At 37.3% G+C, this 23,705-nt stretch overlaps 1 protein-coding gene across 3 annotated transcripts in view; it reads left to right on the top strand.

The window, feature by feature from the left end:
* The window catches only part of USH2A (usherin), a 777,259-nt gene that overhangs the window by 535,079 nt on the left and 218,475 nt on the right, over positions 1–23,705 (top strand). For all 3 annotated transcript variants that reach the window (XM_037731607.1, XM_017509227.2, XM_037731606.1), the window contains exons 45-46: positions 3,128–3,291; positions 23,178–23,387. In XM_037731607.1, coding sequence (XP_037587535.1) covers positions 3,128–3,291; positions 23,178–23,387 — 374 coding nt within the window. The remainder of the gene's footprint in view (positions 1–3,127; positions 3,292–23,177; positions 23,388–23,705) is intronic.

Raw genomic sequence — 23,705 nt, 5'->3', positions numbered from 1 at the left:
AGTATATTTTAGTATTTAAGAGAATTCAAGATCTTGTTTCCTTAGAAATTTAACTTAACGAAAGTTAAAGAAAGTACAAAAGACAAATGAACAGCATCAAATGAAATATCTACTGATTTCTCAATTAAAATTTTAAAAAGTAGAAATAATGTCATATTGGAAATGAAGAAACTAGATGCCCAGCTAGCCCTATTAACTAGTTGTGCAAACTTACGCAAATCCACTTGATTTCTCAAGGTCTCCGGGTTGATTTGTTTGTAAGATGTAGCAGACACTTTATTACTTGAAGCAGGTAAACTCAAAAGCCATCTCTTACTCTAAAATGCTAGAACCGCCTTGAAAACAGGCATCACAATTGTATGTATCTATGTGGCCTGAGTTTTGTAGATGTAAATTGTATATTTCACCATACCTAAATTATGGTGAAATCCCTTAAAGTATTATAAGAACTAAATCCCTATAGTATTTACTTGTAATCAACTCTTTTAGTGCCACCTGGTCTTGTTAATTTCACATGTAGAAAAGAACCACAAATGTGGTACCACTCGAAATCCATAAAGATTATTAATTGTGTAATAGCATAGACATGTGGAAGAAACAATTACATATTATAGAAAGGGAGATTAGATAACCAGACTGTAGCTACATTTCTTTTAAGCCATTTTATGAAGTAAAATATAATTAAAGTATTTTACCCAGGGAGAGAGCTAATGAAGCCAAGGTCGCTGGTTCAATTCCCTTGTGAGCCATTAGCTTCATTTCATTCCATTGTCATAGGCTTGCTACCCTCTTAACCCCGACTCACCATCCTTCATATTCATACGATTGGTTGCAAAGGAAATTTGGCCAGACTGTTTGGATGTGTAAGCAAAAATCTGTCCCCTCTGCTAGAAAAATAATGCAAGGTCAAGCCCTAGTGATATGACATCATCCACGTATGGACAGACCAGATTATCATTATGATTGTTATTATTACTATTATTATTATCGTTATTATGTTGGCAGTATAGCATCACGGTTAAAAGAGCAGGCTCTGGAATCAGACTGCTTATATTTGAATCCCAATCCTCCTACTTACTATCTCAATGACCTGAACAAGTTATTTATCTCTTTGAGCCTTGTTTTTCTCATTTTCAAAATAGGTATTGTAATAGCAGCTTATAGAGTTTTGTGAGGAACGAATGGGTTAACATCTGTTGAAAATGCCTGACAGCTATTACGTAACTATCATTATTTTTAAGTTCTCTGGATCATATGGACTATTTAGCACTTGCTAAAAAGCATATGTATTTATTTTCCAGGGCTGTAATAACAAAGCACCACATACTGGGTGGCTTAAACCAACAGAAATTTATTCTCTCACAGGTCTGGATATTAGAAGTTGCAAACCAAATTGTCTTCTTGGCCAGACTCTTTCCCAAAGCTCTATAGAAGAACTCATATTTTGCCTCTTCTAACTTCTGGTAGCCCTAGGCGTTCCTTGGCTTGCGACAGCATAACTCCAATTTCTGTTTCTGTTTTTACGTGGTCATCATCTCCCTGTGTGTATATATGTGTCTATAAAATTTCCCTCTCTTTTTTCTTCCAAAGACATCAGCATCAAATTGCTGGTCCTCCCTAATCCAGTATGACCTCATCTTAACTTGATTACATCTACGAAGACCCAATGTCCCAATAAGGTCACATTCACAGGGACCAGGGGTTTGGGCCTCAAAATATCTTTTTGAAGGCTACAATTCAACCCATTACAGCAGACAAAGAAGAAAAAAAAAGAGGCAATAAATCCTGAGAAGAGAGAGTAAAGCAGGGAGATATAGAAGATCTAATATGAGCACTTTTTTTAAAAAGAAATAGATAAATAACCTCAAAAAATCACAAGTTTTACCTGTAGGTACAGTAGAGCAACACCCTTCAATGTGGCTCATGCTGAAGCCTGCATATCTGTGGGCTGTGAAGAAGAAACAGGATAAGTCAAGCAGATTGCTTCTACCTAGGTGGTAGCAATATGCTATGAGGATCCTGATACAATTTTGGTCAAATAATTTAGCACAATCCTGCAAATGGCACCTACCCACCCCTGCCCTACCACCTTTGCATCATCACAGCAGAGATTGTGACATATTGAGACAAATACTATGGTCCTTGCATGGGAGGTGAGGTATCCTTGATCATCTAATAAATCCAAATTAGGTAATGATCTGAGGCCAGTGTTTGCCCTGTGTCCTGGATGCCTCTGGGTTGGTCCTTTGTTACACAACATGTTTAAGCAAGTATCTTGATCTATTGTCCAGCCATAGCCTGTGTCTGTGAATAGCATTTTCTTACACAGGCAGTTTCTGAACCAAACAAAGGAACCTGATGGTCTTCTGCCCAAAAGTGGTAAAAAAAANAAAAAAAAAAAAAAAAAAAAGGTGACTTTATTGTCAATTTAATATATGACTTGAAAAGTCCTCCTCATCTCACATCATCTTGTCAGCTTTTGCCTTCTGCAAAGTAATATTCAGTTTCCAGTATATTGACTCAAGGAAATATGTTCACACTATGGCAAAATACAGTTCACTGTAACAGAACTCTCTGTGGGAGAATGTTGTACACTTTGGTCACAGTTACAATTTAATTTAGGGGTTTATCTGTCTGCAGTGAGATTATGGGAAAGAAGCATAGGTATAGGAAGAAAATGGTGATGAGGGATTCTGATATCTGAAAATGGATGAGTTTCCGAAAAGAAGAGCATAAAACTCTCCGGATCAAATTCAGATAGAAAGCTGGCAGGTTGCCTGATTTGTAATTGCATCTTGAATTGAGCTGTAATCCTCACCACTTCTGAGAACAATAAGAATAAGAAAATGATAAACTACATTTGTTTTCAATGGCAATGTTTGTTCAGCATTCCTAACAAAATATTTCCCTGACACTTTGGTTAAGGCGGGCAAGTCACAAAATTAATGATATGTGTTGTGTAAAGGAGGGAAAATAATGTATTTTCTAGAAAGGAAAAGAAAACAGTATTTTGTGGAGGGTTGGAAGGAAATCCTGTATTTTGTGAAAAAAAAAGAAAATTATTTATTAGATTTTATATAAAGTAGAAACTCATATACTTTTTTTTTTTAACAAAACAACCTTTTAGGTTTACAACCTATGAATATATGCTCTTCGTACACAACAGTGTGGGTTTTACACCGAGCCAAGAAGTGACCGTGACGACGTTAGCTGGTCTTCCAGAGAGAGGAGCCAATCTCACTGTGAGTGTTCTTAACCACACAGCCATCGACGTGAGGTGGGCTAAACCAAGTAAGTAAGCTTCTCATACCTGTGTTTACACATTGTGTAGTTTTAAAAGCATAGTCTTTACTATGACCCTCCCCATGTACACATCATTTTGGTAGGTAAGAGTTACTGGTACATTATTACCAATCACAGATTGGCAAGACTAAGTCATTGAAAACTTTGGAAGGGCCATTTTTATTAGCACCCAAATAAATTAAAAATGGACACATTAAAACTCTGAGGTCCCTGTGCCCTTCTTGAGAGGCAAACTCTCTCCTACTTTGACATTCTTTTTGGACCTCCTGCTCTCCCCTCTGTCATTCCCTGTGCATGAACAATGTAATTTCTGTCACAACAGGCAATTGTGATAGACACGTCCATGTATTAATTGGATACAGTGTACTATTGTTCACCTTCCTTCAGAGAGCTCTGCCCTAATACCTTATAACTCATCACTCATTAGCAATAACCATTTAATCGGATTGCAATAATGGAACAGATTCTTCCCAGTGAATCATCTTCAGACTGGCTATGGACAGAGTTCCAGCTTGATCCAGTGAAAGGAAGCCTAGACATCACCACTGGATCCACTTGTTATTAAAACAATGCAGGGTCTGACCCTGGACATGCTTGGAACACTTTTTTAATAGGCATTTGGAAGAGTTCACAGAGTGATCTAATCTGTTCCTGCAACTTTAGAAACCACAATAACTGAAAAATCACAGTTACCTGATTAGTAGGGTAGTATTAACATGTTAATTTGTTGTGATCTGTTAATTTGTGATGATCCATTATGACAATCAGAAAAGAGCAACCCTGAATCTACCATGAGAATATGTATTAATATAATTCTTATAGGTATAACTTGAGATCTGGCAAATAGTTTAATCAAAACATGTTAGAATAATACCAAAAATTGAGAAATATCTGATTAGGAAAGGCCCAGTACTGCTCACTGGGGTAATTAATCATCTATTGATTATATAAAAAGATGAAAAGTCACTACTGGTTGGACAATGTAACCGTGTGATTTTGATCCAACCTTGAGATTGATTACAGCTTAAGAAGAGAAATACTTCATTTAAGATACCTGAGTGATACCAGTTGTGCTTACAGCCAGAACTGAGTATATCAATTATAAATTAAATCGGCAGGTTAGGTTGATCTGTGTTTCCACAAAAGAATCCATTCTTACAAATAAAAACGTCATTCTTGGGTTTTTATAAGGTTGCAGGTTTCTAATGATCTGTGACACTTGTATTGAGATCTCTTAAACCATTTTAATGGAATAATACAAGTTAACTGATGCTTATGGTTACCCTCTGAAACACCTCTGGGAAACATACAAAGTTTTTATCTGGGGATATGTTTTTACATATATTTCCATTCAACTCCCTCTTGCTCTCTACTCCACCTCACCAACTGATTCATCTTAAAAGCCTACTGATAAAGGTAGGCTCTCACCGCTCATCTGACATTTGAATACTTCTGTTAAGATCCGGCTGGTGAATTTTCACCAATATAGGTCCTTTATGTTATAATTGCATTCCTGAAGTAAGCATGCTTATAAAAACTGACAAACCTAATAGATCTGAAGCAGCTCACTGAAGTTTCATTAACTTGGTATTCTGAACCTCTGACCTTCGGGATGTAGGTAATGCAATCTGCTGTTATTTCCATTCATACCTTGGAAATTTTTCAGATAACAGTTTGTGAGCACAAAGGTTAACTCTCAGAAGAGGGTCAGTCTTGCAAAAGCTTGTTGCATTATCATTTTCTTCTTTTGTGCAAGCTGCTATCTTAAGTAAATTAACTAGTCAATCCTCTGTGAAAGGTCACCTATTTTTTTTTACAATTTTAATTTTAAATTGTTGTCTTGATTGGGTAGGAAAAACATGGCATACAGTCTAATATTCTCAAAGGCAAAAAAAACCTATAGATTGGAAATACTTTGCAGTGGAAAATCATGTTTTAAATTTATAAATATTTGCTTATTAAAAATTGCCTTCCAAAAGAAAATTTTTTTTAAGCATGATTTTTCTCTATTATGACCCTCCCCATGTACACACCATTTTGGTAGCAAAATGTTTCCAGTAAATTTTTATCAATTACAGATTGACATGGATAAGTTATTAAAAACTTTTGAAGGGGCACTTTTAAACATTAACATCACATACATGGTATGTGAGATAAAGGCATCCCTGTGTTACTTCAGTTCATTTTTGAAGGGCAGATGCTGCAAACTGACAACACAGAGGCCATATTTCCTTCCTTCTCCAGCTTCCATATGCTGCTTTGCCTGCAATATCGGAAATAATAATATTTGCAAACATTTAGTAATTATACATAAAGATGATTTGGAGATTCACTTGACAAATCAAATGATGGGGTCAAACAATACCCACATTTCTGGAAGGAAACTATCAGCTGGAACTGACTGCCCCTTTAAACAGATCATGCCCTAAATATCTGACCCAGTCCTCATCTTCCTGGTCCCCCTAGACATAGGAGGTGTTTATCCCTGCTTTATATGATAATAAAAAGTGTATTGCCCTAAATAAAATACACCAATGTTAAATTATATTGTAATTTTGAAAAATCACTTTTTTATAGGAAGAAAAACACCTCACTTAAATTATTTATACAATCCTCAGAAAAGCACGATGAGATAGAAACTGACCTTTAGTATCTTACCAAAAATTACAGAAAGCAAGTACCACCTCCCAAACTCAAACTTAGGACTCAGGCATCAAATTTTGTATTTCTCACGCATTTAGCCCTAATGGTCATTAGCACTATAACAAGAAGGATTTAATAGGATCCTTATCATTTGACTGCTCAGTCTAATATAAAAGACAAAATGAGAAAACTCCCACAAAAGGGAGTTCAGTGGAGAGGCAGTGCCTCCTCTGAAGGTGACTCCCTAAATAAGTCACTGGTGGCCAGAAAAGAGCAATAAAAGAGGGAGTGAGTGGGCAATGCTTTGAAAAAGAGGAAATGAAAAATCATCCAAATATTGTCCACTTTACTGTTCATCAAGAGCTCACCCCAGCCTTCAGATGCTCATATCGTGTATCGTATAATCCTGCTGCTCTTGCTCTTTCCCTCCTCTTTTTTCCATCTTCTCTCTTTCTCTGTTTTTTATTTTTTATTTTTTTGTAGAGACAGGTTCTCCCTATGTTGCTTAGACTAGTCTCGAACTAATGGGCTCAAGTGATCTCCCTCCTTGGCCTCCCAAAATACTGGAATTACAGCCATGCACAACCATCCAAGGCCATTTGTCTATTTCTCTTCCTCTACCTTCCTCTCTCTTTCTTTTTTCCTTCCTTCCTTACAGATATATTTACTTATTACTTCCTCTGTTCTGAGCACTGGAGTACAAAGATTAATGACTTGATTCCTGCACTATAATATCTCAGTGATCTCTCTGGAAAATTCACAAAGTATGAAGGTATCACCATTAACAGAGCAAGTTTAAAACCACAGAAAAAGCATTTATCTCATCCTGATCTCTTAATCAGAAACTACCAGGTTTGATAGCTGGAAGAATATCTGACTTTGCTTGAATTTATCCGATTATGATGGCAATATCTGGAAATAATTCCAAATCTCATCTCTTCTAAAAAGCACCTACCATTGTTGCTTCACTTTGTTCCTCTGTTCCCTTTTCCATGTCTCTAATTATCAAATAGAAGAGACCACATCTGCCTTTTCCATTGTCTTCCTTCTCAGTCTTTGTGCACCTGTTGTAGTCTGTCCCTCTTTTCTTGTACTCTATGTGGTTTTCTTGAAGTCATTAATTATCACCTAATGACCCATTTCAAAACTCTCTTCTCAAAGCTGTCCTGCTGTGTTCCCCCGTTATCCAGCATTGTGAATGATTCCTTACTGACTAAATCTCCCCCAAGAATCATTACTCTCCTCTTCTTACCAACTACTTCTCATCCCTTAAATAAAGACGTTTCTCAAAGTTCCTTCCTGAGTCTTCCTGTCATAGTCCTATTCTCCTGTTGGTGATTCCATCTATACTCAAGGTTTCAAATTCTTCTAATTACAAAAATGACAATGGCCAACAGTGTATACAGCCATATGAATAAATAATTTTTAAAATAGGCTTTAGGATCAGGAATACTTCAATTTGAATCCCAGCACCAATATGTTTTGGCACTATGACCTAAAACATCACCTGAGTTCCAGTTTTCTAATCTGAAATATGAAGATCATAAGAATAACTGCCCTAAAATGTATTAGGAACAAAATGAAATAATATATGTTTAACAATAAGTAATCATTTAGTATTTGTATAAAGTATTATTCTATTTCTAAAATGTGCATGGTCCTTTCAATAACATTTTATAAAACATATTTAGAACTGAAGCTATGTCTAGTAAAAGGTTGGAAGTTGATTTTGCAAGGCTATTCAGATAAAAGCATTTCTACAGTGAGTTGAAGATGTATAAAGAACATATATTATTTTATAATTAACTGACTTGGCTAAAATTAGAAATTTTTAAAATCTAGTTAAATTGGTGACAACTATTAACTATTGCATGGCATCCATTGTCTCCTTTTTCTTTTAGTGATAGCCTTCTCCCGTATCTAATGACTGCATTTACTAACCTCTCTTGCAATTAGTCATGGCCAGGTGAAATACCAGTAGAGTGTGTTTGTGTCAATAGAAAGTGAAAGACAATGTACATTTTTTTGGGTGTTAGCCGGAAAACATTGTGTGTCTGCCTACTTCTTCTCTTTTAGTCCTTTCCCTGGACTGAAGTATGGACATGATCATGTTCTCAGTTTTAACTATGTAGTCACGTACAACACCCAGAGAGATCCAAAATCCACATAAGAGAAAGAACCTGGGTTCTTAAGCAACCACATGGAGCACAGTCTGTTTTGATCACTTTGAAGCTATTACATAAGATACAAATTAAGATGGATTTTATTTAAGCTATTGTATTTTGGGGATTTTAGGTTTTACCAGCTTAGCTAACTCATTCCCTGTTTGCCCATATCAATTTACTTTAAAAGCAGAAATTAGCTATCCTGATTTGTAAGTAAATTAAAATGATGAATAATTAATACATCTATTATACTATCTCCTTTAAATACAGTTTTCTCTGGCAGGCCCCTAATAGAAGCTGAAACACTGTGAGAGACTAAAGTAGTTCTGGAGTTTCCAAAGTGCAGGTGCTTGGTGTTGACAGATGCATAAACTAGATAGAAGACAGGAGATATGGCGCTCGGAAAGCTAAGGAGGCTGATTTGAAGGATTGTTGCCCAAGAAGATAATTCTCCCACTTCATGTCAGCAGTACTACCCTCAGGCAGAATAAAGAATTTTCTCAAGAAGTAGTTTTGATAAGCTCACATTTTCCAAGAACTACTTAGTTGACGACACAGAGCTCTGCACCATAGAACCTGGAAAATTGGACTCTAATTTGGAGAATCTGTGGGCAAGATCAATACTTCTGCCATTAAATCAGCTTATAAGGTCCATCCAAGTTTCTACATTTGAGCAAAAGTACCTCCCAAAATAAGCCTGCTCATGTGAGATGCCTGATGAATTTAGTCCTAGACAAATAAACTAAGAGATCTAATGAATGGGATGATTTACTATAATTGATCTGAATCAGTACAACACACTTTTTTTATAAAGTGTCAAATATACATAGCATTAGACTTTGAAGCCCATGCAGTTTCTGTCTTAACTCAAATTTGTCACTGTAGCACATAAACAGCAATAAGGTGATTCTGACTTTTAAATAAGCATAGCTGTGTTCCAATAAAACTTTATTTTGGACATTGAGATTTGATTTTCATATATTAGGTAGCACAAAACTAATTGTGGTTTTTGCCATTGAAATAATGCTGAAAACTGCAACTACTTTGACTACTTTGCACCAACCTAATAATTTTCACATAACATGAAACCCTTTTTTTTCTTTTGATTTTTCGCCCAACCAAATAAAATGTACAAACCATTCTTAGCTTGCAGGGGGTGGGCCACACCTGGTCAACATGCCAGATTTAGCTCATGGACTATAGTTTGCTGACCCCCGATATAGATGTTAAAAATCTATCATCCATAATTGGCATAGATAATTGTCTTAGTCTGTTTGTGTTGCTATAACAGAATACCTGAGACTGCGAAGTTTATAAGGAAAAGAAGTTTACTTAGATCATGATTCTGCAGACTGTACAAGAAGCATGGCTGTAGTGTTTACTTGGTTTCTAGTAAGGGCTGTTGTGATGCATCAAAACATAACAGGGAAGGTCAAAAGATAAGTGGACATGTACAAAGATGCAAAATCCAAGGGGTGCCCTGGCTTTTTAACAACCCACTCTTGAGGAAACTGATTCATTTTTTCAAAAACTAACCCAGTCTTGCCAGAGCAAGATGACAAGCCATTCATGATAATCTGGCCCCATGAACCAAACACCTCCAACTAGGCGTCATCTTCCAAAAGTAGCACACTGGGGGTTACATTTCAACATGACGTTTGCTGGTGATATAAACCCTTGATCCACCTTTTGGTGGGAACTATAGCAATAATTTCAGGCCATGTAAGAAGCATAATCTAATTGTTGTTGCAGGAAAACTTTCAACTAACTCATGTGTTATGGACTAAAGTCCTAATTCTCAGTGTAGCTGTATTTGGAGATGAGACCTCTAAAGAAATACAGTCATCTCTTAGCACATGCAGGGGACTGGTTCCAGAACTGACCCCTGAGTATACCAAAGCTGTGCATACTCAAGTACAGCAGTCAGCCCTGCAGAATCCATGTATATAAAAAGTTGGCCCTCTACACAGGTTTTGCTTGAGAGAATACCATATTTTCCATTCTCGTTTGGTTGAAAAAAGTCCCCTTGTAAGTAGACTCATGCAGTTCACACCTGTGTTGTTCAAGGGTCATCTAATTAAAGTTAAATGAGATTATAAGAGTAGGACCCTGATTCCATAAGTTAGTACACAGGATCGTTTGTGCGCTCTCTCTCCACTCTCTTTCCTCTCTCTCTCTCTTTCCTCTCTCCCTCTCTTCCTGTACCCCCCACCCCCCATCTCTCCCCAAACTCTTTTCTCCCTCCCTCTGATCACAGAGAAAAGGCCATGAGAAAACTCAGCACTAGAAAGTAACTCTCCAAACGCAAGGGAAAGAGCCCTCAGCAGAAACCAAATTCGCTGGCACCTTGATCGTGAACCTCTGTCCTCCAGCTTGTGAGAAACAAGTTTCTGTTGTTCAAGCCACCCAGCCTGTAATATTTTGTTAAGGCAGATTGAGCAGACTAACACATATCTAACACCTGTTAAAATTATTTGGAAATTAATTATAAAGGAGAGTAGCTTGTTCTATATTTGAGAATTTGCTCCAGCTAAGATCAAATGTCTGACCAAGGATTGGAGATTGCAACTAAAAATAGCATTTAATAGCAAAGCTCATATCCAAAGGTTATCACCTTTTTCAGCTCTCTGAGATTGTAATAGTCTGTTCTCACATTGCTGTGAGGAAATACGCGAGACTGGGTAATTTATAAAGGAAAAAGATTTAATGGACTCACAGTTCTGCATGGCTGGGAAGGCCTCAGGAAACTTACGATCATGGCAGAAATAGAAGAGGCGACAGGCAAGGTATGTGAGAGAGAGCATAGGCGCTTAAGAGGAACTGTCGAATACTTATAACACCGTCAGATTTGCCAGACCACTCACTATCACAGAATAGTGTGGGGAAAACCACCCCAATGATCCAATCATCTTCTACCAGGTCCTGCCCTTGACACCTGGGGATTATGAGGATTACAATTCAAGATAAGATTTGGGTAGGAACACGGGGCCTAACCATATCAGAGATTAACCTGATATTCTTACAGGTAGGGCAATGCCTACTCCGATAAATTTATGTGGTTCACAAAGTACGCATTATACACAACAGGATTAGAATAGCTAAGAAAATATATCCCAATACACACATATTTAACAAAATCTCACAGGAAGTTCCCATTCCTTTCTATTGGATCAAATACAAGCGAATACTCATGCCTTAACTCCATATTGTATAACTCTCGCTCAAACATTCACATTTTAATTTTTAAGTTCACCTAGTTGCCACAGAAACACTTGAGAAATAACAAAATCCTAAGCCTCACCAACCATCTGAGTGGACTCCTACTTGGCCAAGGGACCCCAGAGCAGCCTTGAAAACTGAGTTCTTGACTACAATGGGATGGGAAGTCAGACACCCCTCCTTGGCTATATCCATTAGGCCTACTTCCCTAAGCACTAAACAGAAACCAGCCCTTTCAAAAGACTCCACCACTCACTTAATTAACCAATCACTTAATGCTGCCCCACTTCTACTAGCTGATAAGAGATCTCTGGCCACAGAGTACTTGTGGCCAGTCTATGGAGAATGTGCAGTCAGGGTTTTCATGTCCTCTTCTTCACTGCTTGATGTCAGAGGGCTGAAAACTTCACCCTCAGATCATACTAATGCTGCCATTTTTGTAGCTGGGACCCACCAGAGGACATGAAACTCAATTGCATATGTGCATGTTTCTCCTTTCATAAATACTCATGACTCCTCCTGCGGCTTATTGCATATGTATGTTCAGTCACCCCACTCAGCAGAAATTCCTGTTCCCTTTGCTCCTCCCTTGAAGTGTCTGTTTCTGGCTTCTGGCTCAAGGCTACCATATGCTTCCCAGGCTGTCAGAATGGCCATCCTGCAAGCTGCAATCCTTTGTGAGAAATAAAGCTCTCCTTATCAAATTTATGAACCTCTTCTGTTGACACACTTCAAACTCAAGAAGTCTTAAATGAAACAAGTTTCAAAATATCATCCCATGATTCCATGTTTTCTATCTTGTTTAATGGGATTCACCCAGAAACCAAAACCAAAAATCTAACCTATAACTGTATCTCTCCTTATCTCTTTTTATTTCTATTTGTTTATTTATTTATTTATTTATTTGCACATTAATAAGTTTTTTAGTGGTGATTTCGAGATTTTGCTGCATCCATCAACCAAGCAGTGTACACTGTACCCAGTGGATAATCTTTTATCCTTCACTCACTCCCACCCTTTCCCCCAAGTGCCCAAAGTCCATTGTATCATTCTTATGCCTTCGCATCATCATAGCTTAGTCTGATTTATGAGTGAGAACATATGATATTTAGTTTTTCATTCCTGAGTTCAGTTAGAAAAATGGTCTCCAGTTCCATCCAGATTGCTGCAAATGCCATTATTTTTGTTCCTTCGTATGGCTGAGTAGTTAGTATTCCATAATATATGTATCTCATGATTCTTTAATGAATCTTTAAGGAATATATACCAAGATTTTTTAAGGAATCTCCACACTATTTTCCATAGTGGCTGTACTAGTTTACATTCCCACCAACAGTGTAAATGTGTTCCCGTTGTACCACCTCCATGCCAACATCTATTATTTTTTGATTTTTTTTACTTATGGCCATTCTTGCAGGAGTAAGGTGGTATTGCATTGTGGTTTTGATTTGCATTTCCCTGGTCGTTAGTGATGTTGAGTATTTTTTTCATATGCTTGTTGGCCATTTGCCTATCTTCTTTCGAGAATTGTCTATTCATGTCTTTAGCCCACTTTTTGATGGGATTGTTTGGTTTTTTCTTGCTAATTTGTTTAAGTTCCTTGTAGATTCTGGATATTAGTCCTTTGTCAATAGTATAGATTGTGAAGATTGTCTCCTACTCTGTAGGTTGTCTATTTACTCTGCTGGTTATTTCTTTTGCTCTGCAGAAGCTTTTTAGTTTAAGTTCCATCTGTTTATCTTTGTTTTTGTTGTATTTGCTTTTGGGTTCTTTTTCATGATGTCTTTACCTAAACCAATGTCTAAAGGTTTTTTTCAAAGTTATCTTTTAGAATTTTTATGGTTTCAGGTTTTAGATTTAAGCCTTTGATTCATCTTGAGTTGATTTTTGTATAAGGTGACAGATGAAGATCCAGTTTTATTCTCCTACATGTGGCTTACAAATTGTCCCAGCACCATTTGTTGAATAGGATGTCCTTTACCCACTTTATGGTTTTGCTTGCTTTGTCAATAATCAGTTGGCTGTAAATATTTGACTTTATTTCTGGGTTTTGTATTCTGTTTCATTAGTCATATGCCTATTTTTACACCAGTACAGTTACTGTTTTTGTGACTATGGCCTTATAGTATATTTTGAAGTCAGGTAATGTGATACCTCCAGATTTGTCCTTTTAGCTTAGTTTGCTTTGGCAACATGGGCTCTATTTTGATTACATATGAATTTTAGGATTTTTTTTTTTCCTAGTTCTGTGAAAAATGGTGGTAGCATTTTGATGGAATTGCATTGAATTTGCAGATTGCTTTGGCAGTCTGATCATTTTCACAATATTGATTCTACCTATCCATGTGTATGGGATGTGTTTCTCTTTGTGTCATCTATAGTTTCTTTCAGCGGAGTTTTGTAAGTTTTCCTTGTAGAGGTCTTTTACCTCTTTGGTTAGGTGGATTCCTAAGTATTTTACTTTTCATTTTTGTAGCCATTGTAGAAGGGGTTAAATTATTGATTTGATTCTCAGCTTGGTCACTCTTTGTGTGTAGCAGTGCTACTGATTTGTGTACCTTAATTTTGTATCCTGAAACTTTGCTACATTTATTTAACAGTTTTAGGAGCTTTTTGTATGAGTCTTTTCAGGTACACAATCATGTCATCAGAAAACAACAGTTTGACTTCCTCTTTACCAATTTGGATGCCCTTTATTTCTTTCTTTTCTGATTGCTTTGGCTAGGACTTATAGTACTATTGATATAGAAGTTAAAAAGAAATTATTTAGGCAGATAGTGAGGGTAAGAGAGTCCTCAGTAAGATTTTTCTTTTGATGAAAAGCAGCTCCCAAATTGTTTCTTTTTTAACCAAGAGCAGCCTGTTAAATTGAGCTGCAGACATAGATAAGCAAACTGGAAGCTTGCATGAGTGAATGCTGGAAGCTGCACCAATAGAAAAAAGCTACTTGGAGGCCAGGCATGTTCAAATAGTGGCACCATCTGCCCTTTTCTTTGTCAAGTACATGTACAGTCAGGAACAGACAACATTGTGCTGGCCAGGTAGAGAACCCATCTGCATAACAAAAGATTAGGATGTGGTGGCCAGGTTATTCGCACACTATGGAAATGGCACACTTGGTCCAACCAATCTTTAGACCCTATGAATATCAGGTACTGCCTCCTTAAGTCGATCTATAAAGCAATGTGCACTTTGCCATGGACTGGAAGATGACTTGGGAGCCTTCTCTCTCTGTAAGAGAGAGCTGTTCTCTTTTCTCTTTCTTTTGCGTATTAAATCTCCACTCTTAAACTCACTGTGTGTCTGTCTGCATCCTTGATTTCCCTGGCATGAGATGACAAACCTTGGATATTTACCCCAGAAAATGATACTGCTTCACTATGCTGAAGAGAAGTAGTGAAAGTAGGCACCCTTGTCTTGTTCCAGTTCTCAGGGGGAATGCTTTTGATATGTTGTGGAAGGGACCAGGTGTGAGATAATTGAATCATGGGGCAGGTCTTTCCTATGCTATTCTCATGGGGAGTTTCCCTGCACGAGCTCTCTTTTCTTGTCTGCTGCCTTGTGAGATGTGCCTTTCACCTTCCACTGTGATTGTGAGGCCTCCCCAGCCATGTGGAACTATGAGTCCATTAAACCTTTCTTTTGTAAATTGCCCAACCTCCAGTATGCCTTTATCAGCAGTGTGAGAACAGATTAATACAGTAAATTGGTACCAGTAGAGTGGGGTGCTACTAAAAAGATACCCAAAAATGTGGAAGCAACTTTGGAATTGGGTAACAGGCAGAGTTTGGAATGGTCTGGAGGCCTCATAAGAAGACAAGAAAATGTGGGAAAGTTTGGAACTCTCTAAAGACTTGTTGAATGGCTTTGACCAAAATGCTAATATGATGTGGACAATGAAATCCAGTCTGAGGTGGTCTCAGATGGAGATGAGGAACTTGGGAACTGGAACAAAGGTGACTCTTAATATGTTTTAACAAAGAGACTGGCATCATTTTGTCCCTGCCCTAGAGATTTGTAGAACTTTGAACTTAAGAGAGATGATTTAGGGTATGCGGCAAAAGAAATTTCTAAGCAGCAAAGCATTCAAGATGTGACTTGGGTGCTGTTAAAAGCATTCAGTTTTATAAGGTAAGTAGAGCATAAAAGTTCAGAAAATTTGCAGCTTGACAATGTGATAGCAAAGAAAATCCCGTTTTCTGAAAAGAAATTTAAGCCACCTGCAGAAATTTACAGAAGAAATGAGGAGCCAAACATTAATAACCAAGACAATGGGGAAAATGTCTCCAGGGCATATCAGAAGTCTTCATGACAACTGCGACCATCACAAGTCCACAGGCCTAGGAGGAAAAAGTGGTATCGTGGGCCAGGCCCAGGGTCCCCTTGCTGTATGGAGCCTAGGGACTTGATGTCCTGTGTGCCAGCAGCTCCAGCCATGGCTGAAAGGGGCCAATGCAGAGCTTCAAGCATGGCTTCAGAGGGTGCAAGCCTAAAGACTTGGCAGCTTCCACGTGGTGTTAAGCCTACCAGTGCACAGAAGTCAAGAATTTAGATTTGGGAACCTCCACCTAGGTTTCAGAGGTTGTATGGAAAAACATGGCTATCCAGACAGAAGTTTGTTGCAGGGTTGGGCACTCATGGAATGCCTTTGCTAGGGCAGTGTGGAAGGGAAACATGGGGTAGGTGTCCCCACACAGAGTCCCCACTGGGGCACTGCCTAGTGGTGCTGTGAGAAGAGCCTCAGAATAGTAGATCCACCAGCAGCTTGCATTGTGCAAGTGGAAAAGCACAAACACTTAATGCCAGCCTGTGAAGGCAGCCAGGAGGGAGGCTATACCCTGCAAAGCCACAGAGGCAGAGCTGCCCAAGAACATGGGAACCCACCTCTTGCATCAGCATGACCAGGATGTGAGACGAGTCAAAAGAGATTATTTTGGAGCTTTAAGATTTGACTGCCCAATTAGCCAGATGTGGTGGGATAAGCATCTGTAGTCCCAGCTACTTGGGAGACTAAGGCAGGAGAATCACTTGAACCCAGGAGGCAGAGGGCGTAGTGAGCCAAGATCACACCACTGCACTCCAGCCTGGGCAACAAAGCAAGAAAAAAAATTGACTGCCCGGCTTGATTTTGGACTTGCATAGAGCCTGTAGCCCTTTTGTTTAGGCCAATTTCTCCCATTTGGAATAGCTGTATTTACCCAATGCTGTACCTTCATTGTTTCTAGGAAGTTACCAACTTGCTTTTGATTTTACAGGCTCTTAGGCAGAAGGGACTTACCTTGTCTCAGATGCGATTTTGGACTGTGGACTTTTTAGTTAATGCTTAAATGAGTTAAGACTTTGGGGAACTGTTGCAAAGGTATGATTGGCTTTGAAATGTGAAAACATGAGATTTGGGAGGGACCAGGGTGGAATGATATGGTTTGGCTATGTCCCCACCTAAATCTCATCTTGAATTGTAGCTCCCAGAATTCCCATGTGTTGTGGAAGGGACCGGGTGGGAGATAACTGAATTATGGGGTTGGGTCTTTCCCATGCTATTCTCATGATAGTGAATAAATCTGATGAGATCTGATGGTTTTATAAAGGGGAGTTTCCCTATACATGCTCTCTACTCTTGTCTGCCACCATATGAGATGTGCCTTTTACCTCTGCCATGATTATGAGGCCTCCCCAGCAATGTGGAACTGTGAGTCCATTAGATCTCTTTCTTTTGTAAATTGCCCAATCTTGGGTATGTCTTTATCAGCAGCATGAGAACAGAGTAACACAGCTTTCAACTTTTCCACATTCAATATAAGGTTAGCTGTGAGTTTGTCATAGATGGCTTTTATTACATTAAACTATGTCTCTTCTATGCCAATTTTGCTGAGGGTTTTAATTATAAAGGGATGCTGGATTTTGTCAGAGGCTTTCTCTGCATCAATTGAGATGATCATGTGATTTTTGTTTTTAATTCTGTTTATGTGGTGTATCACATTTATCGACTTGCATATGTTAAACCACCTCTGCATCCCTGGTATGAAACCTACTTGATCATGGTGAATTGTCTTTTTGATATGTTGTCGGATTCAGTTAGCTAGTATTTTGTTAAGGATTTCTGCATCTATGGTCATTAGGGATATTGGTCCATAGTTTTCTTTCTTTGTCATGTCCTTTCCCAGTTTTGGTATTAGGGTGATACTGGCTTCATAGAATGATGTCAGGAGTATTCCTTCTTTCTATATCTTTTGGAATAGGAACAATATGATTGGCACAAATTCTTCTTTGAATGTCCAATAGAAGTCAGCTGTGAATCTGATTCTGGACTTTTGTTGTGGTTAACTTTTTAATTACCTCATTACTGATCTGTTCAGAGTTTCTATTACTTCCTGGTTTAATCTAGGAGAGTTCCATATTTCCAGGAATTTATCCATTTCCTCTAGGTTTTCTAGTTTATTTGTATTAAGATGTCCATAGAAGCCTTGAAAGATCTTTTGTATTTCTGTGGTATCAGTTGTAATAGCTCCTGTTTTAATTCTAATTGAGCTTATTTGGAACTTCTCTCTTCTTTTCTTGGTTAATCTTGCAAATGGTCCATCAATTTTATTTATCTTTTCAAACAACCAGGTCTTTATTTCATTTACCTTTTTTATTGTTTTGGTTGTTTGTTTCAGTTGCATTTAGTTCTGTTCTAATCTTGTTTATTTCTTTTCTTCTGCTGGGTTTGGGTTTGGTTTGTTCTTGTTTCTCTAGTTCCTTGAGATGTGACCTTAGATTGTCTATTTATGCGCTTTCAGATTTTTGATGTAGGCATTTAAGGCTATGAACTTTCCTCTTAACATTGCTTTTGTTGTATCCAAGAAATTTTGATAGGTTGTGTTACTAATATCATTCAGTTCAAATAATTTTTAATTTTCATCCTGATTTCATTGTTGACCCAGTGATCATTCAGGAGCAGATTATTTAACTTCCATGCATTTGCATAATTTTTTGAGGGTTCTTATTGGAGTCAATCTCCAGTTTCATTCCATTGTGATCTAAAAGAGTACTCGATATAATTTTAATTTTTTTAAATTTGTTGAGACTCATTTTGTGGCTTATCATATGGACTGTCAGAAAATGTTCCATGTGCTGATGAATAGAATGTATATCCTGCAGTTTTGGAGTAAATGTTTTATAAATATCTACTAAGTCTATTTGTTCTAGGGCATAGTTTAAGTCCGTTATTTCTTTGTTGACTTCCTGTCTTGATGACCTGTCTAATACTGTCAGTGGAGTATTGAAGTCCCCCACTTTTTTTGTGTTGCCCTTTTAAAACTCTTGTGGGTCAATTAAAGACAGGCTTCTTCCATGTAGTGAATCCACCATTCCTTGGGGCATTAGAGTCCTACCTGAGATGGGAAAGCTAGACTGTCAGAGATGGCCAATTGCTCCTTCACATCTCAGTTCAGATGCACGGGGTCCAGAAAATGTACTTCAATTATTTGACAAGAAGAGAGAAATGTTGGCATTGAAGAGTTCCAGAGATCTTTGCCTTAAGATTACAGAAGACAGCTTTTATCTTCTGTAATACATTTTAAAGTTTAAATAGTATCAGTGATATTAGTGGCTAGTAATGTTTTTCTCTATTTTTCCATGCCATTCTATTTTATGTATAATAAAGAACTGAATGTACTGTTACTTTTCTTGCCTTTCTCATTTGCTGTTTTCATTGGTTGGTTTATTATTATTATTGTTATGATATAAATTTTTACAAAACTATTTTCTCTAAATAGCTTCAACACTTATCAGCAATTCTTAAACTTTCCCAACCTTGAGTTCTGGATCTTAGTTAATCTTTCTGTCTTCTGAAGATTATTAGATAGTTTTATCATGAAACTTTAAAGGAATCAATTAATTAGTTGTATGTTCTCTAAATGTTGGCTGATACAAGAAAGTATTTCTGTTATCATTGCACATTCTCTTAACTTTTGCCTAAATAAGAAAGAATTTCTGTTGTTTTGACATATGGGTAGTCATTTAAATGTATATAAAATTCTTGGACCAGACTATTTCCCCTCAAAACTTGTTGAAATTGTTGCATTGTCTTTCAATGTTTGACATTCCATGTAAGAAGTTTGAAGCTTATCTGATTTTTTTTCCTTTATAAATGTTCCTAATTTTTAGTTTACCTTTAAAATGTTGTAATATTCCGTGATATGTCTATCTTTGGATATACTGTGATTATTTTGTAGAAAACTATATTATTTGTAGACATAAGTCATGTTGTAGATATATACTATTTGTAGACATAAGTCATTTTGGGTAGGGTTTAATGGGGCATTTCATATCCATGGTTATTTATTGCATTTATTTTTTAAGGTAATTAGATTTTTTCTGTTCCCAAGGTCTATAATTTTGACTTTCACTGATTTCCTTGTCATTTTCCTGTTTATTCTTTGATACTGTACATTTTTAACTCTACTCATTTCTGCTTTCAACGTACATTTTAATTCTGCCATTTCTTTACACGTTTCCTTTCTTTCCCTTCCTATTTAAGGCAGATCCCTTTACATCTCTGTCTTTGTGGCTGTCTTTTTATGATTCCACAACCCTATTTCATACAGGCTGTTTTTCATAAAGTCATGTCCCTTTTTTGTTTTTGGGTGTACATGCAAATATTGTATAAAACCTCCATCCCATTCTCGTAGAAGTAATATACACAAAAATTCTGCCTTTGAAGGCTCTAGACAAGATTTCCCTTGTCTTATGGTAGGGAGAAGCCTTGTAACTTATGTTTCCCTGTTTAAAAAAGGAGAGATACATTCAGGTCCAGCTTTTCTCAATAGAGAGGGAGGTTGAAATTTACTTGCCTCTTCATTCCAGCTGTTTCCTTGTTAATAGCCTTCGTGTCTCAGAGGTAAAATCAAGGTCATCAGCCTTTAATTTTGTGTTGGTCTATTGAACAGAGTATGTATCTTCTGTTTCTTAGATGGTTCACTGACTTAAGAAGAACGCATTGAAGTTTAAAGACCTTATTTAAGCAATGAAAAAGCATGCTCCTATGCATGTATTGCTCACAGAACTTCTCATGTGATGACTAGGAATATGTATAAAGTTGTATATGTTTCTACATATTTTATGTTTTGGACTCCCAAGTGTAATATCCACATGAGTGGAGAAACAAATGTTGAAGCAAATGATAGAAAGAGTGAGAATTACAGCATTCTTGTTACCCAGAAATGCTGCCTGTTTCTAATCTCAAGAGCCTCTATGTCATGCAGTATGACATAAACAGTGGAATGGTATACCGCCTTTTCCTGTTGTCTTTGGGACAATAGGTTCTGTTCCATTTCAAAGGGGTTGACATACAATGCATGGCTAAGAATGGACATTCAATGGGATCTTATCCAGACATTTGACATATGATCTTTGCTCATCTTGAACTCATGCTAGTGGCAATATATTTAATGTATTTACATAGATATATTAATTGGAACTTGATAGTGCAGATAACAGGCACATTTAATAACCCAGGTAAAATCAATTTATATATGTAAGTAAAGTTTGAAGCATTTCATTAATATTATATCTTCAGGGCTTGACTTTATAATCAGCTGCTCACTTAATAAACTAAAATACAGTATAAACTACAAATCTAGTACAATTTGCATTATACCATAGCAGCCAAAAATTAATAAGTAATAAATAATGCTGTAAGCCAGTAGAAAATGATTCTAGTAACAGAAAAAGTGTTTGCACTCATTACACCCATGGCTTTCCTGTACTTGATGAATATTATCATTCAGGAAAATTTTAAGGGTTTTGAAGAGTCAGTTCCTGCCAGTGATCAATAATGACCTCATTATTGCATGTGCTTACATTTTTGTGACATCAGAGGAAATAAACATTGCAAAACCCATAGTTTTCCAAATTGATTGCTAAAGGTCTTCATATACAAACTCTTCCAGCTACACTGGCATATCGTACCTTTTTAACTGTTTCTAGAGCTAAAGTGAAAGCAGTAGTGTGTTTAGGAAAAACAAAAAGAAAAACCTAGCGTTCACTTTTTATGCAAAATCACCAAGAATTTAATGTAAAGGGATCCTTACAAGAAATATACTGTTCTAAAAGCTATATTACTTTATATGGCCATATACTGGGATCTCACATATTAATGAAATAAGATGTCAATAACCATAAAGAGAAATGCAGAGAAATGCCACTTTTTCCTCCCAATCCTTGGACTAGTGCTGTTGATTTTTTTTTTCCGGAGACATGGTCTCATTCTGTTGTCCAGCCTGGAGTACAGTGACATGATCTCAGCTCATCATAACTTCTGCCTCCTGGGCTCAAGCCATTCTACTGCCTCAGCTTCCTGAACAGCAGGGACTACAGGTGTGTGCCATCATGCCTGGTTAGTTTTTATATTTCATGTAGAGATGGGGTATTGGGCATGTTTCCCAGCCTGGTCTCGAACTCCTGAGCTCAAGTGATCTTCTTTTCTCAGCCTCCTAAAGTGCTGGGATTACAGGTGTGAGCCACGGTGCCCAGCCTGAGTATTTTTTGATATATAATTTGACATGCAATTTCAGAAAGCTTGTAAGCCAACACTCCACCCACATCCTAACAAACAAAGGTAATTGTTTCTGTTTAAAGTCTATGAAAATAATACTGATGTAAGTAGAGCAGTATACTACTTCCTACCTAAGAAAATATGGCTGTTTTCATGTCCTCTTATTAAAGAATCATCATGGGCAGATAATGAGAAGCAGAGCCTAGAGCAAAGAATAGAGAAATTAGGAGGAAGAGGAGGAAAAAATAATAGACTGGACTTGAAAGGATAAGGGTTGAAGAATTGATGAGTTATATTTGCAGAACAGTTAGTGATTAATATTGGTATCTTTTAAAAAGCTTGTCTACATTATAGAAACACATCAAACTAGAAGAGAAGGATGAGAGCTTTGATAAAAATTTAAGTATTACCTTGAGCCAGTCCTTAAGAGGAGCATACTGTGTAGCCCTGCTACAGTGACAATGTACATAAAAGGGTATCTATCTAAGCATCCTTCTAGGTATCATTTAGCAAATGTTGTTAGCAAGTTAAAAAATGCCTCTAGGATCTGTGTCAGGAAATGCCCTTTTTTGTATTGGCCTAGTCTTCTCTCTGGGATTATGTTTCTTATGAGCAGAAGTTGTTCCATGTATGGTATACTTTTATTTCGGTCTTGGTTTCCTTTCATCAGTATTATGTGAAAGTTCTGATGATTCATTGAATAATTATAAGTAGCAAAGTTAAAATATTTAAAGGAAATTTAAGAAGTTGAAACTTTGTTTTATAAGATTCATATTCCTATATAAGACTGTAATTAATTATGGGATTTGGAAAAATGCAAATTATTAAAAAATAAAAACTGCCTGGGTGCAGTGGTTCACACCTCCCAGCACTTTGGGAGGCCATAGTGGGAGAATCGCTTGAGGCCAGAAGTTTGAGACCAGCCTGGGAAACATAACACCCTGTGTCTACAAAAACTTATACAAATTAGCCAGTTGTGATGGCCTGAGCCTGCAGTCCCAGCTACTTGGAAGGCTGAAGCAGGAGGATCACTTGAACTCAAGAGGTCAGGGCTGCAGTGAAACGACATTGCACCACTGCAGTCCAGCCTGGCTGACAGAGAGCAACTCTGTCTCATAAATAAATAAATAAAATAAAACTGTCACCACTAGCACCACCAAAAAGAAGATTCCATAAGCTTTTTTTTAACATTTCCAAAACAAAGACTCCCTAAGCTTCCTTTTTTTTCATTCTAGAAAGCTGATAGAATTTATTTTTTTCCTCTGAAACCCTCAGATACATTCACCATGTCCTGCATTTATTGTTGACAGCTTTTCAAGACCTACAAGGTGAAGTTGAATATTATACACTTTTTTGGAGTTCTGCTACCTCAAATGAATCTCTAAAAATCTTGCCCGATGTAAACTCTCACGTCATTGGACACCTAAAGCCAAACACAGAGTATTGGATCTTTATCTCTGTCTTCAACGGAGTCCACAGCATCAACAGTGCAGGACTTCATGCAACCACTGATGATGGCGGTGAGTCCAGATTCTAAGGGATGTTTTGCTTCAGAGATTCTAATGAAATTGATTGATTCTGCCGGGATTGAGATCAGTCATCCCTCCATTATAAAATTTCCGGTGCAGGAGGGAAGGGGGTGGGGGCTAAAATGCTTAAGTGCTCACTGTCGTCAGTAGCAGATCAATAAGCAGTCCCATTGAGACAGCAGCACAAGCTCTAATAATGAGATATTAGCCCAGTTTGTTCCTGTTCTTTTCAGTGTATACTTATTTTAGAGCTGAGTTTGCATCAATACACCATGACATTTAGAAACTTTTTTTTTTTAAGATTTGCCC

Source organism: Cebus imitator, unplaced genomic scaffold (assembly GCF_001604975.1).
Source record: "Cebus imitator isolate Cc_AM_T3 unplaced genomic scaffold, Cebus_imitator-1.0 Scaffold411, whole genome shotgun sequence".
NCBI lineage: Eukaryota > Metazoa > Chordata > Mammalia > Primates > Cebidae > Cebus > Cebus imitator.
Note: the sequence above shows the minus strand (reverse complement) of the source record. Positions and strands in the feature narration are given on the sequence as shown.